Genomic DNA, 17,029 nt, shown 5'->3' with positions numbered 1-17,029 from the left:
GGCTATACATATAAGTTTCAGATTTACGAGGGAAAAGATAGTCACGTGGAGCCCCCCGGATGCCCAGAAACATTGGGGAGCAGTAGCAAGATAGTATGGGACTTGATGTCATCCTTTTTCCATATGGGGTACCACTACACGTGGCTACGTGGACAATTTTTTTTCAAGTGTACCACTATTTAGACATTTGTACAATCTTGGAATTGGCGCATGTGGCACCGTGCGACCTAATCACCTGGGCTTTCCCCAACGGCTTGTATATACCTGCTTAGAAAGGGGCAAAAAAGCATGCTTGAGAAATGAGGAAGTCATTCAGCTGGAGCACCGACTTGTTTATTCTGACAGCAACAGGGTCTTGCTCTCAGAATATACATATATATATGTATATGTGTATATATATATATATAGTGTATATGTGTGTGTGTGTATATATATATATATATATATATATATATATATATATATATAATATAATATAATTTTTTTATTTTCTTTTGCACAATAGAAGTGGGTGGATGCAGGGTGGTATATTCTAAGGGTGGGCATACCACATACTTTTTCTTGCGGAGATTTCTTCTTTTTTTTTTCATTCAGCTCACCAAAAAAAAAAAAGAACATAGCATATACACACAGGCTTTTTTTGTTTTATAGCGTGAAAAAGAAAAAGCGCACAGGTGATCAAATACTATATTTTTGTGAGAAAAAGGACATAAAATGTATTTATGTACAGCATTGCATGACCGCGCAATTGTCAGTAACTGTGCTGTATAGCAAAAAAAAGCGTAAATTGCAGCATCTATACCATAGTTTGTAGACGCTATAACTTTCACACAAAGCAATTAATATACACTTATTGGGATTTTTTTTTTACCAAAAACGTAGCAGAATACATTTTGGCCTTTTGGCAATTTATGACTAGCTTTGAATTTACTATATATTTTTTATAGCCGAAAATAAAAAAATATAGTTTTTTTTTTAAAAATGTTGGTCTTTTTTTGTTTATAGCGCAAAAAATAAAAAGCGCACAGGTGATCAAATACCACCAAAAGAAAGCTCTATTTGTGTGGAAAAAAAGGACATACATTTCGTTTGAGTATAGCATTGCATGACCGCGCAATTATCAGTTGAAATAGTGCAGTGCCAAATAGCAAAAAGAGGCCTGGTCAGGAAGGGGGTAAATTTTCAGGATGGCAAGTGGTTAAGGTTAGGGCAACATTATAAAAAAACAAAAAAACATTAGAGTGACTGTTAGGGTCTGTACAGTTTACATTACATTGGTACTTTTCACCTAGAACAGTTGTGCTGGTTCCCTGCACAAAAGATCTACGTAGTGGAATACTACTGGCAGTGTGGGTTAGATTAGAGTAATATTCATGTTCCAGGCTTGATAATGGGATCTATACTGCTGTATCCAGTAGGTTTGAAAACTCTGATAAGTCATCCATAATATATTGTTCAAGAGTGTTGTAGACAGTGAATACAAAAGAAAATTTGGTGATCATTTGGGTTTTTTATGGTATAGTCATGTTTGGAAGTAAAAATATTTCAATTATTTTATGTATTCAGAATGTTCTCACTTTTGCAGGAATTTCTTTGCTATTTGGGGGTGTTCCCAACACTCATTGATTTCACTGGGAAAGCAGCCGCAACTTTGTAGTATCAATGTCTTTGTCTGCCACGTGGATGCCATCATTGCTAATGGGAGGGAGGGGGGGTTCATAAACTGGAGACACTTTTTTCCTCTTACACAATTGGGCCTGTTTATAAAGTAGGGAACTAAAGCCTGATTTTATATTTTTAAACTACCCCTTAGATCATAAAACGTTGGAGGAATCTGTAACACCCTGACCATTCATACGTGTAAGATAGGAAGAGGAGAGTTTATTTCTGCAGATTTTCCCCCACTGCTTTATACATCTTTTTGTTACCTTTTCCCTAAGTAGCAATGACAAGTATAGGGCAGTGCCATGTGGTACAGAGGTTACAAGCATTGGTTCTGTAGCTAAGGGCTTTTAACTAGTTTGGAAAAAATTTTATGGCTAAGGGCTTTAAATATGTTATTACCAGGATGTAATTATACTCGCAGTGAACCAGAGTTTTACAAGATTTACGTTGCAATGTTTTTTTGCTGTCTGTTTTGTAATAATGTCTCCTCTTATCCAGCAATGAGACTGCAACATTATAACTTTGTAGGAAGTTGGTGAGAGACTGAAGCTGGGGCTGATGTGTGGCAGACATTTGTAAACACAGCCTTAAAGTGTAACTAAAGTCTTTTTCAAATTTTGGATCGAGTGGAGAGGAATTACAACATCTGAGAGATTTATATTGCCTTCTGTGTCGCCGTTAGGAGGATTTGTCCTGTTTAGAGGGGAAATCGTCCAATAGGGACACTAGTTCTGGTGGCTATGGTGACAACATGGGGTTCCCCCCCCCTTTGGAGGGATTGCCCCTTGATTCCTATTTTGGCTATGGGACAGAAATTGAAGGAAAATCTCCCTAATGGGACACAGATGGCAAAACACCTGATGGACGTTATACCTCTCCCTTATTGTATCCAAAATGACCAAAAAATGTATTTAGTTTTGCTATAAAGTAGTATTAAACCCTCCACCACATTGAGCACAATAAAATAAAAATTACCCAGGAAACTATACTTCCAATGCTGTTGGCGCCTGCTTTCTCAGTGTTGCTTCCCTGAACTTACAGTCTTCACAGGAAATAGTTAAAATGCACAGTGTAGTCTGAAGTCAGTCTGTTAGCTTGGAGAGGGGAGGGAGTTGTGTGTTTTTCTATCACACACAGGAAAGGGAGACAGAACTCTAGTCCCTCTGTGTAAGGGTGGCTCCATAGTATGCTGCAAGAGAAAGGAGCCGGAAACCTGGGTCAGCAATCATTGAACCAGCTTGAATCGGAACATACTCATTGATTAAAAGATAAAGGAGCTGCATACTAAGAAGGTGATTAAAATAGCAGAAGAATTTGCTTGACAAACTGAGGGTTTAAAATCACTTTAAACTGTACAGGCACAAGGATTTGCATGATTTATGCATGGATTGCATGATATTTTTGACCCAGCATCTCAGTCCAAGAAGTAGATGCTGACCTTGGATAATGTCTGAATCAGGTGAAGGTTTTGTCACTTGGGGAGTACTGTGAATTCTGTGAAAGGTAATGGCATGCATGAAAACATGTAATATAGCAACTTTAAGGTGATTTAAGATTCTGATATAATGTGGCACATGGTTTTGTATGTAAAAGACAATCTTATCCTATGTATTTCTTTTAGTGCGATATGAAGATATCTACGCATTTTCTTATAACCCTAAACAAAATGAGAAGGAACAAATTCTTGGATGGCAATGTATAAACCTGAAAGAAGAGTATCAGCGGATGGGGGTCCCTAATTCTTTCTGGCAGCTGTCTGATGTCAATAGAGACTACAAGGTAATTCCCTACTGCAGGTGTCCCAGTCACCTTAGTGTCTGCTGAATCAAGCAAACCAACCAAAATGTACTTTGTGGGTGGCCCTGTTGGCACCCCTCCACCCCACATTGCTTGGTTGAAAAATCTATGGAGTTGGGTGGACCCTATCAGATGCAGCTATTGTTTAGGTATTCGGACAGCACTGGTTGTCAGAATGCATTAACCAGCACTGCAGATTTGTCTTATTAGTGTATGGCCAACTTTAGGAAGAACCCGCTGACCTAAATACAGTCCTTTCTTTCCTTTCTTTCCTTTCTTTCTTTCTTTCTTTCTTTCCTTCCTTCCTTCCTTCCTTCCTTCCTTCCTTCCTTCCTTCCTTCCTTCCTTCCTTCCTTCCTTCCTTCCTTCCTTCCTTCCTTCCTTCCTTCCTTCCTTCCTTCCTTCCTTCCTTCCTTCCTTCCTTCCTTCCTTTTTTCTTTTTCTTTCTTTTCTTTTTCTTTTCTTTCTTTCTCTCTCTCTCTCTCTCTCTCCCCCCCCCTCTCCCCATTTGGGACACTTTCTAAACTAACTTCCTGCCCTGCTGCTGGCATTGTCATTAGGACAGGAAATGAGCAGATATCTCTTTAACAGCAACACAATGGCAAGTAAACCTCTTTTTATTATTAGTCTGAGAGAAGGCTAGATCCTACAGTTAGCTTTTTATTGTTACCTGTTTCCACATTGGAGATTTTCCTTTACAATCAAGCTCACCAGGAAGGTAAATTTTCCTAAATGGACACAAAGTAAAAATACAGTGGTTCCCAACCATTCCCTACCCTAACCAAACCTTCTGTCTTTCAGGTGTGTGAGACATATCCACGAGAACTGTATGTGCCAATTACAGCAAGTAAGCCAATCATTGTGGGGAGCTCAAAGTTTAGAAGTAAAGGGAGATTCCCAGTGCTGTCATATTATCACCAGGAGACACAGGTAACAATCTCCTGTCATTTTCTATATGAAGCACATAATTTACTTGACAGAATATAAATAAGCTCTGTGAATCTGAATTGAGATATTAAGATGAATTGTCTTCCTTACAATAAACAATGCCACATATTGGAACCTGCCTGGAGATGATCAGGGCTTACACATTAAGAAAGTAATGGTCATGAACTAAGAAATCTATCACTTACAGGTTTTAACTACCACCATTGTTAAATTTTGTTTCCCTCTACTCTTCACCTCAGACATTTTATTGTTAAGTTTATGATGAGAACTATGCAGAGAAAAGGATGCAGGAGAACTATGCAGAGAAGAGGATGCAGGAGATTCAGAGGGGAGTCACAAGGCTCTTTATTGATCAGGAATCTTGAAACTCCCTTCCTTTTCTCTTGTGTGGTGATCTGCTCAGTTGAAAAGTATCTCTGCATATAAAGCAGACCACATGCTGTACAACACATTCTCTTTTTTTACTAAAATAATCACATGACACAAGATGCGGAGCTCATACAAAAACGTGTCATTCGTGTGTGCCTAGAGCAACATGATATCTAAGTACAGCCCTCAACATATGATGATCATCACACACACATCAATATTCTGCCAATTTCAAACACCTATAACAAGCTTTCAGTTGCAGAAGCAATTTATAAGGTCATTCTCCCACCAACACTTTATTCTTATCTAAATGGCAGGAATGGCGCTAGGTTAAGTTGATCTGTTTTACAATGCTTGTGATCAAAAACTGGATGATAGAGGTTGAAATTGTTGGAAAGCTGTTTTTATGATTCTAATAAGTGTCGCGGAACAATGAATTGTTGGTCTCTAACATCTTTCTATGTATGGTCCACAGTCTGTTCATCGTATATTAGATTGAATCAAGCCCCAACAATGTGACGTTTCCACTAGAGATGGACAAATTTCTTGGTGTCTCTTGTTTCTTGTAGTAGATCTGACTGTTTATGATTACCATAGCTCAGCATTGTATGTACAATTAAAATAATTTCCTGTTTCTTTCTTGCTTTAGGCTGCTATTTGCAGGTGCAGTCAGCCTTTGTCTGGCTTTAGTGCGAGATGTCTGGAGGACGAACACATGCTGCAGTCTGTTAGTAAAGCCAATCCTGGGTGTAGGTCCATGTATGTCATGGATACCAGGCCTAAGGTATGTACACAAGGTGTTGTATATGTAATTATTATTATTATTATACAGTATTTTTATAGCGCCAAAAGGTTTGCTCATCACTGTACACTATAGTGGGGGACAGAACATAAGACAATACAGTAACAAAACAATACACGAGGGGTTCGAGGGCCCTACTCTTTCGAGCTTACAATCTAGGAGGGAGGGGATAGTGGTACAGGAGGAAGTGAGGGTGGGGTAGGCTTCCCTGAAGAGATGGGTTTTCAGGGTGTGCCTAAATGTGAGGAGGGTAGGTGACAGTCTGATGGATTTGGGTAGTGAGTTCCAGAGGATGGGGGAAGTCCTGGAGAAGTCCTGCAATTGGGCGTGGGAGGAGACCAGGGAGCTAGAAAGTAGGAGGTCTTGTGAGGAGCGAAGAGTACGGGTTGGGCGGTATTTGGGTATCAGGTCGGTGAGGTAGTTTGGGGAAGCATTGTGAATGGCTTTGTATGTCAGTGTTAGTATTTTGAATTTAATGCGTTGGGCAATCGGACGCCAGTGGAGGGAATGACAGAGGGGGGTGGCAGAAGAGGAGCGGTTGGTAAGGTGGATGAGTCTGGCCACAGAGTTCAGAATAGACTGAAGTGGGGATAGCCTGTGTTGGGGTAGGCCGGTGAGAAGGGAGTTGCAGTAGTCCAGGCGTGAGATAATGAGGGAGTGAACGAGTTGTTTAGTAGTGTCTGGGGTTAGGGAAGTACATATTTTGGAGATGTTGCGGAGGTGGAGCCTGCATGAGTTTGCCAACGATTGGACATGGGGTTGGAAGAACAGGTTTGAGTCTAGAGTGACACCTAGGACTTTGGCTTGCGGGGTGGGACTGATGGTGGCGTTGTTGGTCGTGATGGAGAGGATTGGGGGGGGGGGGGCGCGGGCTGGGGGGAAAATTAGGAGCTCGGTTTTGGAAAGGTTCAGTTTGAGGAAATGGAGCGACATCCAGTCTGATATGTCGTTCAGTAGGTGGGCGATACGGGCGGAGACTGAAGGGATGAGGTGAGGGGTGGAGAGGTAAATTTGCATGTCATCGGCGTAGAGGTGATAGTTGAAACCGTGGGAGTGTATCAATTTGCCGAGGGAGGAGGTGTAGATGGAGAAGAGAAGGGGTCCGAGGACAGAGCCTTGGGGGACCCCAACAGAGAGGGGGAGGTGGTAGCGTTATAGGTAACGCTGAAGGAGCGTTGGGATAGATAGGAGGAGAGCCAGGAGAGAGCGGAGTCTCTGATGCCAAGGGAGTGCAGTTTATTAGGGAGGAGGGGGTGGTCAACTGTGTCGAAGGCCGCGGAAAGGTCTAGGAGTAGAAGGACTGAGCAGTGGCCATTAGCTTTGGCGGTTAGCAGGTCATTAGTGATTTTGAGTAGGGCGGTTTCGGTGGAGTGTAGGGGACGGAAGCCAGACTGTAGTGGATCGAGGAGGTTGTTGTCGTTGAGGTGAGAGCTTAGGCGGTTGTAGACTAAGTGCTCAAGGAGTTTGGATGTAAATGGCAGCAGGGAGATGGGTCTAAGGTTGTTCAGGTCGGTGGGGTCCAGGGAGGGTTTTTTGAGTATGGGGGTGATGTGCGCGTGCTTTAGGGGGGAGGGGAGGGGAATGCGCCAGTAGAGAGGGAGAGATTGAAGATGTGGGTGAGGGAGCGTAGGATGGAGGAGGAGGGTGACCGGAGGAGTTGTGTGGGGACAGGGTCAAGGGGGCAAGTGGTGAGGCGGGCTTCTGAGAAGACCTTAGTGACCTCCTCAGTGGTAGCAAGGCTGAAGGAGCGGAGTGTTGGGGAGGTTATAGTGTGCGGGGTGTTAGGTGTGGTGGGGGGCAGGGCAGTTGCGATTTCAAGGGTTAGTTCACCTTGTCTGAAAAAAAATGAAAAGTTAATATACACGCTCCCTACTTCCTCCAGTCACTGACCATTAATGGGAGTTAAGATTTGCATATAATTTCAGCTGCCTGTGTCATTTAAAGCTGAACTCAAACCAGGTTCATAAAACATCAGTTATATTATTAAAAATAATTACATTTATTTTTAAAGTCAAAGTCCACCTTTTGAAAAAATGTAATAAATACAGCAACGATAAAATACAAAAAAATGTGAATTTATAGAATTTTTACATTCAGGCCTGCAGAGCATTACAAAGAAAAAACAAATAAAGAAGGAGGGCCGTTTGGTAGGGGGCTATTGTATATAACCATGCTTTATGTTGCACTCTAAATATGGGTGTAACATGCAACATGGTCTAAAATATAGACTATGCAATTGGTCTAAGTAATCTTAGATTGTACACCCCTTGAGGGTTAGGGATTGATGTGAATGTACAATATATATGTAAAGGGATGCATAAATTGACGGCGCTATATAAGTACCTGAAATAACTAAATAAACTATATTTGATTCCCTATCAGCCTCTCTGTATAGCAGCCTCAGGTAATTCCCTGTATAGCAGCACTGTAATTCCTCTTTATAACAAACTGGTAGAAGATGCGGTCAATCGGGTATACTATATGCATGTGTGATGACAATGAACATGCCGACTGGTGAAGAATGCAGAGTGGCAAAGGGATGGGTTGATGCTACTTTTATCACTTTCAAGTCACATGCTCTGTGCAGGGAGGTGACCTAGTGTTATCAATCACCATAAATTAGGTCACCAGGTTGGCTGTACTGTCTAGCAAGCTGTTTAAATTTCATAACTGGATAGACAGAAGTAAGAATCTTTTAGGAGGCAAGACAGTCCTCTTATGTGTACTTCAGCTGTGTATTCATCTGTTTATGGAGTTCTCTCCCAGCACTGAAGGCTAAACTATCAAGCAAAAATTGTAACGCCCATTGTTTTTCCTATACAGCATCTTTTGAAATATTGTTATGCTGATGGCCTTTTACAGCTCTACCATGTTCTCAGAACTGTTGATTGTTTCAGTAAATGTTTGGTCAAGTAAGTTTTTAAAACAATTCAACTTGTGTGTCATTATTATTTGCAGCTGAATGCCATGGCAAACAGAGCGGCAGGCAAGGGGTATGAGAATGCAGATAATTACTCCAACATTACATTTCAGTTTGTTGGAATTGAGAATATTCATGTAATGAGATCAAGTCTGCAGAAACTCTTGGAAGGTAAGGGACTTCTCAAAACTACTTTTCTTCTGTTACATTGAATATATTTTGTGTTATTACATATACAGTAGTTCACTCATAAAAGTGATATCAAGATCTACCATATATACCTAAAATGCCATGGCCCCTGTCGCATGCTGTTTTGGCAGGAACTATCACAACTGTTTCCTCCTTTTAATCCTTGTAAAGATTACCAATATGGTGACAGAAAAATGTACCACATTTTTATATAATTTCAGTGTTTACATCGAAGAATTCTACTTCAACTAAGTATATTAGACATTCTGTAAAGGGCAGAGTATTAAAAAGGCAGACTATCCCATATAAAAGAAACTCATATTAGTTTAGGGGATGGAGATGCTGTACAACGAGTCAATTAGTTGTGCCGCACTACAGAGCATGCTGATTGGAGGAGCTCATCAGTCTGCTGCTTATCCTTTCATTGTTCAGTCACAGGATGGGAAGGGGCAACACTTGTAAGTCTTTCTAAACTTCAACATAGAAAAATCTATTATCTTGCTCTGTCAGACTGAGCTGTGCTGTGTAGCAGAGCAGTGTACATCTCAGTACTGGATCTGCACATACAAATCCTCCAGCAGGTAAAACAGCTGTTCTATCTATATATATATATATATATATATATATATATATATCTATATTTATATTTATTTATTTTTTTTTTGCATCTGTGTATTAAGCGGTTTGCTTGGAGTTCAGCTCCAATGCAGTTGTACCTCACGTTGGTGTTCGTTATTTTGCAACAAGATATTTTACAAAGACCAGTCTGGGTAGCCAAAAACGTTCAATGACTGGGCTTTTGTTGAAACATCTACAAGGTCAAGCAAATATACAGGGCCATTAAACAGAGGGGAGAATCAGAACACATGTTGTAATATAGTTGTCCCTTTTATGTAGCTGGAGTTTCGGAAAAATATCAAAAAGAACAGCACCTAAACGAGAAAACAAGAAAAGCAACTTTGTATATACAGTGCAATGTAATGAGGAATGCAAAAACCTGTACATTGGAGATAAAGACAACCTCTCATCAAAAAAAATGGCATAGGAGGGCAACTTCTACAGGTCAAGACCAGCAGTTTTCCTAAACCTTATGGAAAATGGATATTCTTTTGAGGACAATAAGGTGCACATTTTTGCCATCTACAACAATCTAAAACACCCATCACTGAACAGGGATGAGGACCTTTTGACACCTTTTGTCTTTCACATAGAAATGTTAAAACTGCATTATATCCTGGTGATCTGACCACATTTCTGACCTTCTGCCATGCAAGTCGAAGGATTAAAGTGGAACTTCACTCTCGCAATTCAACATTGACTATTTTGAATCCTTCTGCTGCTAGCATTAGTAAATAGATAGGAAAGTATATCATATTTACTTATTTTAAACTGTTTTTTTACATTTATTATTATACAGGATTTATTTAGCTCCAACAGTTTGCTCAGAGCTTTACAATATAACGAGAGACAATACAGCAACAATACAGTTCAATACAAGAGGGTTAGGAGGGCCCTGCTCCTTGGAGCTTACAATTATTATTATTATTATTATACAGGATTTATATAGCTCCAACAGTTTGCTCAGTGCTTTACAATATAACAAGAGACAATACAGCAACAATACAGTTCAGTACAAGAGCTTACAATCTAAAGATTTATTTAATTACTTTCTTGTTTCCAGGCCTAGGCTAATGATATCATACATATTACGAGTTTTCAGGAGAGGAGGAGGGATTTTTCTCAGCTAAGCACACCCTCCTACCTACATGCCTGAGCTAAGGGCAAATGGATTCCAGGAAGCAATTGCTGCATGAATCATCTGCCCTTACTCAAGATGGCCACGGCCAGAAATGCTTTGGAGGTGTTTTTCAAAGTGATTTCTCAACAGAATAAAGCATGGAGACATGGATGAATTGGCAAGTTTGCTTTGAATATTAAAAATGAATTAAATAGCACTTTTGGTTTTGTGGTGCTCAGATGCAATGTAGTTCCACATTAACATTTATGATGCCTTCTGTTACTAGAATAAGGCGGTTCTACAATTTCTACACCTCCCATTCTGTCCTTCAACAATAACATCTGCACTTTCCATGGTGAATGGATTTTCCATGTCCTTTCATTACTTTATTATGCTTGTGCTTTTCATTTACAACATTGGTTGCTAGGATGAAGGCCAACAAAGCCTAATGGGGAACTCTCAGAGACTAGTTTCCTATCAGGTCCTCTTTGCCTGTGATTGACAGCAGATAGCAGTGGGCAGATCTACTGCAGCTTTGGAATCTGCCATTGCCATCCATCTCAGAGTTCCCCATCAGGCTCTGCCCACTTATCAACTGCACCAGTTGGGTGGGCAGGGTCTGATGGGGAATACCGAGTCTTGTTCCCCTTTGGGTCCACCTTGCCTGTGATTGACAGCACATGGCAGTAGGTGGATTCCAATGCCATTGCTGAAGTGAATAATGTCTCTGGATCAACCTACTGCTATCTGCTGTCAGCCCCCCTGATGGGGAACTAGGGGTCTACGACACCCTTTGTAAATTTTTCCAAATGTGCTTGCAGTCTGTAAATGTAGCCCTTTTTTTCTTGTAAAATAAAAACTACATTTGGGCTGCACTGTGAGCTACCCCTTAAGAAGTTCATAAAAAAAATGTGTATTCTTTCATTATGAGATTATAAAAGTACTTAAAGAGCAAGGAAAATTATAAATGAAATTCATAAAATATGTACCCACATTCTTTTCATGCCCATAAAGTTTTACAACCGAAGAAGCCAAATAGTCCTAAAGCTTGAAGAGCTATATCTATTGGGTGATTGCAACTTCCTGCTGTTTTTGTTTTCTGCATTTCATGACAAAATTGTAAAATGCCTTTACATAAACAAATATATTGGAAAAGAATGATTGTCATGGTGATACTTTCCAGCTTGTAATATTGCTAACTCTAAGCCTCTACAGTATTTATTTGCAAGCCATGTTGTATCCAGTAGAGGTCAGTGTATACCTAGATAGTCTTGGCTGAGACTTATTAGACAGAAAACGTTGGGTGTGTTAAGAACTAAAGCTGGACTCCAAAAATTTTATTTTTGAAAAAGTAATTTCTTACCTTTTAGCAATATCTTTTTGTTTTTCCTTTTAAATAAATTTGTATTGAAACATTTTCCAAGTATACATTGTAACCGCTGTCATATGTACAAACAGATACATGCAATCAATAGCTTACAAGCCAAGGCGGTTGTACATCATACATAAAAACTGTAACAAAGACAAAGCTTATGGCGTATGAAGATGGTCCATTGACCATGTTGCACCAAAGGCAGAACAGCATAGTGTAACAACAGAAAAACCATATTCCCTGATGGAGGAATCGGGCGTTGGTGCATGAGATATCAATGTATAACATGCACTATTCAGAAAACAAAAAAGTACATAAGAACAAAACATAAATCATCCCTATGGCAGAGCCTAGGCAATAACAAGGAAAAGCGAAAGGTAGAGAGAGAAAAGTGGGAGGGGCATCAAGGGCACTCGAGCCTGGAGCATCTTTTTTGTTTTTCTATACAAATATTCATCTACTGATACAGTGGGGCAAAAAAATATTTAGTCAGCCACCAATTGTGCAAGTTCTCCCACTTAAAAAGATGAGAGAGGCCTATAATTGGCATCATAGGTAGACCTCAACTATGAGAGACAAAATGAGAAAAAAAAATCCAGACAATCACATTGGCTGATTTGGAAATAAGTTATTTGAAAATTATGGTGGAAAATAAGTATTTGGTCAATATCAAAAGTTCATATCAATACTTTGTTATATATCCTGTGTTGGCAATGACAGATGTCAAACGTTTCCTGTAAGTCTTCACAAGGTTGGCACACACTGTTGCTGGTATGTTGGCCCATTCCTCCATGCAGATCTCCTCTAGAGCAGTGATGTTTTGGGGCTGTCGCTGGGCAACACGGACTTTCAACTCCCTCCAAATGTTTTCTATGGGGTTGAGATCTGGAGACTGGCTAGGCCACTCCAGGACCTTGAAATGCTTCTTACGAAGCCACTCCTTCGTTGCCCGGGCGGTATGTTTGGGATCATTGTCATGTTGGAAGACCCAGCCACGTTTCATCTTCAATGCCCTCGCTGATGGAAGGAGGTTTGCACTCAAAATCTCACGACACATGGCCCCATTCATTCTGTCCTGTACATGGATCAGTCGTCCTGGTCCCTTTGCGGAGAAACAGCCCCAAAACATGATGTTGCCACCCCTATGCTTCACAGTAGGTGTGGTGTTCTTTGGATGCAACTCAGCATTCTCTCCTCCAAACACGACGAGTTGTGTTTCTACCAAACCGTTCTATTTTGGCTTCATCTGACCATATGACATTCTCCCAATCCTCTTCTGGATCATCCAAATGCTCTCTAGCAAACTTCAGATGGGCCCGGACATGTACTGGCTTAAGCAGGGGGACACGTCTGGCACTGCAGGATCTGAGTCCCTGGTGGCGTAGTGTGTTAATGATGGTAGCCTTTGTTATGTTGGTCCCAGCTCTCTGCAGGTCATTCACTAGGTCCCCCCGAGTGGTCCTGGGATTTTTGCTCACCCTTCTTGTGATCATTTTGACCCCACGGGGTGAGATCTTGCGTGGAGCCCCAGATCGAGGGAGATTATCAGTGGTCTTGTATGTCTTCCATTTTCTAATTATTGCTCCCACAGTTGATTTGTTCACACCAAGCTGCTTGCCAATTGCAGATTCAGTCTTCCCAGCCTGGCGCAGGTCTACAATTTTGTTTCTGGTGTCCTTCGACAGCTCTTTGGTCTTCACCATAGTGGAGTTTGGAGTGTGACTGTTTGAGGTTGTGGACAGGTGTCTTTTATACTGATAACAAGTTCAAACAGGTGCCATTGATACAGGTAATGAGTGCAGGACAGAGGAGCCTCTTAAAGAAGAAGGTACAGGTCTGTGAAAGCCAGAAATCTTGCTTGTTTGTAGGTGACCAAATACTTGTTTTCCACCATAATTTTCAAATAAATTCTTTCCAAATCAGCCAATGTGATTGTCTGAATTTTTTTTCTCATTTTGTCTCTCATAGTTGAGGTCTACCTATGATGCCAATTAAAGGCCTCTCTCATCTTTTTATGTGGGAGAACTTGCACAATTGGTGGCTGACTAAATACTTTTTTGCCCCACTGTATATCTCAGCTTGATTCATTCATAATGACGAAGTCTCCTTCATTTCTATTTTGTACAACTGTTGCTCACCATGTTTCTATTTTCTTGGCCACTGGTCTTGTAATGTCCTCTGTTTAGTACCTATGCAGTGAGTGGTGACATCATAACATCACCGGTCACTTTATTGGAAGGGTCCTAGAATCTCAGACTCCTGGTCTGACCCTTACACTAACATTGCATTGTTTCATGGACAGGTCAGATGATTACTGGTATATCACACCCATCCACGCCTACTGTAAGTGATTAGCAGGCTATGCAATGAATCCCACCCACAGTCATGCCCATTGCCCCCACATTCACACTCATTATCTGCTATATTTTAAATTGTATGATGGGAATAGTATTCTGGTTACTCAGTGCTTCACTAATTTCTCCTTCCGATGCTTGGCAATAACTGCTCTGTCTCATTTAAAGTGATGACCTCACACTGTATTTTAATCATCAGTAAAGGGACTAAAATATATTTCAGCCCGGAGTTCAGCTTTAACAAATTATGTGTACTAGACAAGCTATTTTGTAATTTATTGTTACTGATATTGTAGCTCCATCCAAAGCCATTTTGGGAAGAGTAGATTGTGGGGTAAAGGAGGTCCTCCTTTCTTCCCTAAGCAGAAGGTTTTGAGCTGGAGTTCTTTTTTTAAACTAAATTTTTTGCTTCATGGCATTTCCAACACAGAGATATTCTCTCTTCCTTCCACGAAGCACAAGAAAGGTTTATTACTTTCTGTTTCAGTATTTCCTGTTCTTTACAGGTATGGGAGTAAGAAAATTTCTTGTAGTAGTGAGCTTCATTGGAGCTACTTTAGGCTGTGGACCTTCACACTCGCCAGACTAGGATGAGGTTACTACACACAGCAGGTGTCTGTTAGGATAAGCTGTAGATGTATCTCCTGGAGTCCAACCATTACCTAGATGATGTTGGCAGGTGGTGTCATGGTTGGGTTAGCTTTTCGAGAGATTGTCCTGTTGCCTGCATCTGCAGCTGAAAAACAGAAGTTGCAGTACCTCTGGTATTGTTAGGGACACACTTTCCCATCTTTTCTGGGATTGGCTGGTCATTTTTGTGCTTCTCAGGGATATAGGGATTTGGAGTATGATTTAGATAGGATCTTATTTCTGTACCTCCACTTCTTTTCATCTCCTTCCTCTTGCATGGTGGGCTTTCAGGCACAGAAGTCTTTGCTGTCTACAGTAAAGGCTTTTCTATTGCTTCCTTGCAGTTGATCCCACCTAGCCATTATTTTGAAAGATTGCAGTAAGTGTGTGGGAATAGTGTCTCTGTGGAGCAGAAGCAGTAAGACTTGCAGTTAGTTTTGAATAAATTTTAAAATGTGTTAGGAGGGAACAAGTGCACTACATAATTCAGAGTGTGTTACCTTGTTAGCCATCAGTAGGAAGTATGCAGATGAAGTGATACCCTTTGGCTACATGCAGATGGGAACATTTACTTACTTCAGCTTGTTCAATTAAGCTGTGGCAATAAAACCTGAAAGCTGATTGGTTTCTATGCAGAGCTGCACCAGATTTTGCTCTCTACGGTTTTAGTAAATAACCCCCACTACGCCTGGGATTCCTTACGGCAGCTGCAGAGGAGGAGCAGGAGCAGGGTTGCCAAGGAGACGGATGGAGTGGCGCAGCGGTGACACGTGGGCAGCCGCAGAGGAGCTCTGGGAGCTCCAGGAGAAGGAGAGGAGACTGTCTGTCAGTTTGACGCTCCAACATTCGGCGTCTGGGTGAGCTGGTGGAGGGGGGGGGGGACGCTGCGATATTACCTCCATACTACACCATCCCCAACTCCAAATTCCAACTCCAAATTCCCTCAAACCCTCCAACTTATATACCAGCATCATCGTCTATATCTATATAGCTGTCCCCAGTTATTATACCACCTCCAATTCAAGGGGGATATAGACGGGAAGAAAAAAAAAAAGAGACCCATAGGAATCCCCCTAAGAGAGCACGGCTATAGGAGAGGACTGCATTGAGAAAGACACTCCAACGTGGAGGGTGAGTGATAACTTTGATAACTGCAGGTTTTTTGCAGGTTTTCTTATATACTCTTTATGCACTCTTTATTGATTGGATTTATGTTCTGGAACCTGATTTACATTGGATCTCCTGGTGCCTCTAATAAGACATTTTATCAAATATTTAGTCTGAAATAAGGAAATAGGGGATTCCTAGGGAGGGTCTGAAGACCTGGAGAAGTGAAAGAAGAGGAGTTCTGAAAATAAGAGTAAAGCTCTAAAAATTAACATGAAAGGAAAAAATACTAAAGGGAGTGGGTCTAAGAGTTCCCAATCTGGCACGATTAAAAAGTACGTATCACAAGGAAATTTGACCCCAGAAAGATCATTGGGAGTAAGTGAAAAAAGTGAATTGGAACTAAGTCTGGATAATAGCCCGAGACTATCCCTGGGACTGGTATATAATAGTCAACAATTAAAGGAAGGGATTGAATCGAGAGAAATTGAAAGAGATCTGCAAATACCTAATAAAAAGGAAATGGCGGAGATGTTCAAAAATCTGGAAAAATCAATAAAGCAAGAGATGGGGACAATTCGGGAAGAATTGGGGCAAATGTTAACTAGGGTGGAGGAAATGGAGGAAAAGGTTCAAATTTATTTCCAAATTGTTCCAAAATTAGAGAAATGGATAATAGAAGATAGAAAAGAACAAAAAAGACTGCTTCTTATGATGGAAGAACAAGAAAACAGAGAAAGGAGAAATAACCTTAGAGTAAGAGGAGTCCCAGAGTTGACACAGGGGGAAAATTTAAAAGAACTAATTGATAAAATTTTGAATTCCATAATGGATAAACCAGATGTGGAGACGTTTAAATTGGATGGAGTCTATAGGATAGGAAAATATCAACAAGAAAAAAGACCAGAAAAACCAAGAGATATAATTGTTAAATTCCATGACTTTGTAGATAAAGAAGAGATATGGAAAAAGATCAAAGGAAGAACAAGTATTGCATATGGAGGGAAAGATATCCAAATTTTCGCAGATCTAACAGCAGAGACTCTGAGAAGAAAGAGATCACTGAAACCCCTATTAGAATTGATGAAAAAGCATAATGTGAAATACAGATGGGGACGTGCAGTGAGTTTAATCGGTT

The 17,029-nt window shown here is 40.7% G+C and overlaps 1 protein-coding gene across 1 annotated transcript in view; it reads left to right on the top strand.

Annotated features, from left to right (window-relative positions):
- The window catches only part of MTMR6 (myotubularin related protein 6), a 94,345-nt gene that overhangs the window by 31,827 nt on the left and 45,489 nt on the right, over positions 1–17,029 (top strand). The window contains exons 4-7 of the mRNA XM_089685814.1: positions 3,287–3,444; positions 4,264–4,392; positions 5,429–5,563; positions 8,540–8,672. Coding sequence (XP_089541940.1) covers positions 3,287–3,444; positions 4,264–4,392; positions 5,429–5,563; positions 8,540–8,672 — 555 coding nt within the window. The remainder of the gene's footprint in view (positions 1–3,286; positions 3,445–4,263; positions 4,393–5,428; positions 5,564–8,539; positions 8,673–17,029) is intronic.

The sequence above is a fragment of the Staurois parvus genome, unplaced genomic scaffold (assembly GCF_062004578.1).
Source record: "Staurois parvus isolate SC_StPar_1 unplaced genomic scaffold, SC_StPar_1.0 ptg000387l, whole genome shotgun sequence".
Lineage (NCBI taxonomy): Eukaryota > Metazoa > Chordata > Amphibia > Anura > Ranidae > Staurois > Staurois parvus.
Note: the sequence above shows the minus strand (reverse complement) of the source record. Positions and strands in the feature narration are given on the sequence as shown.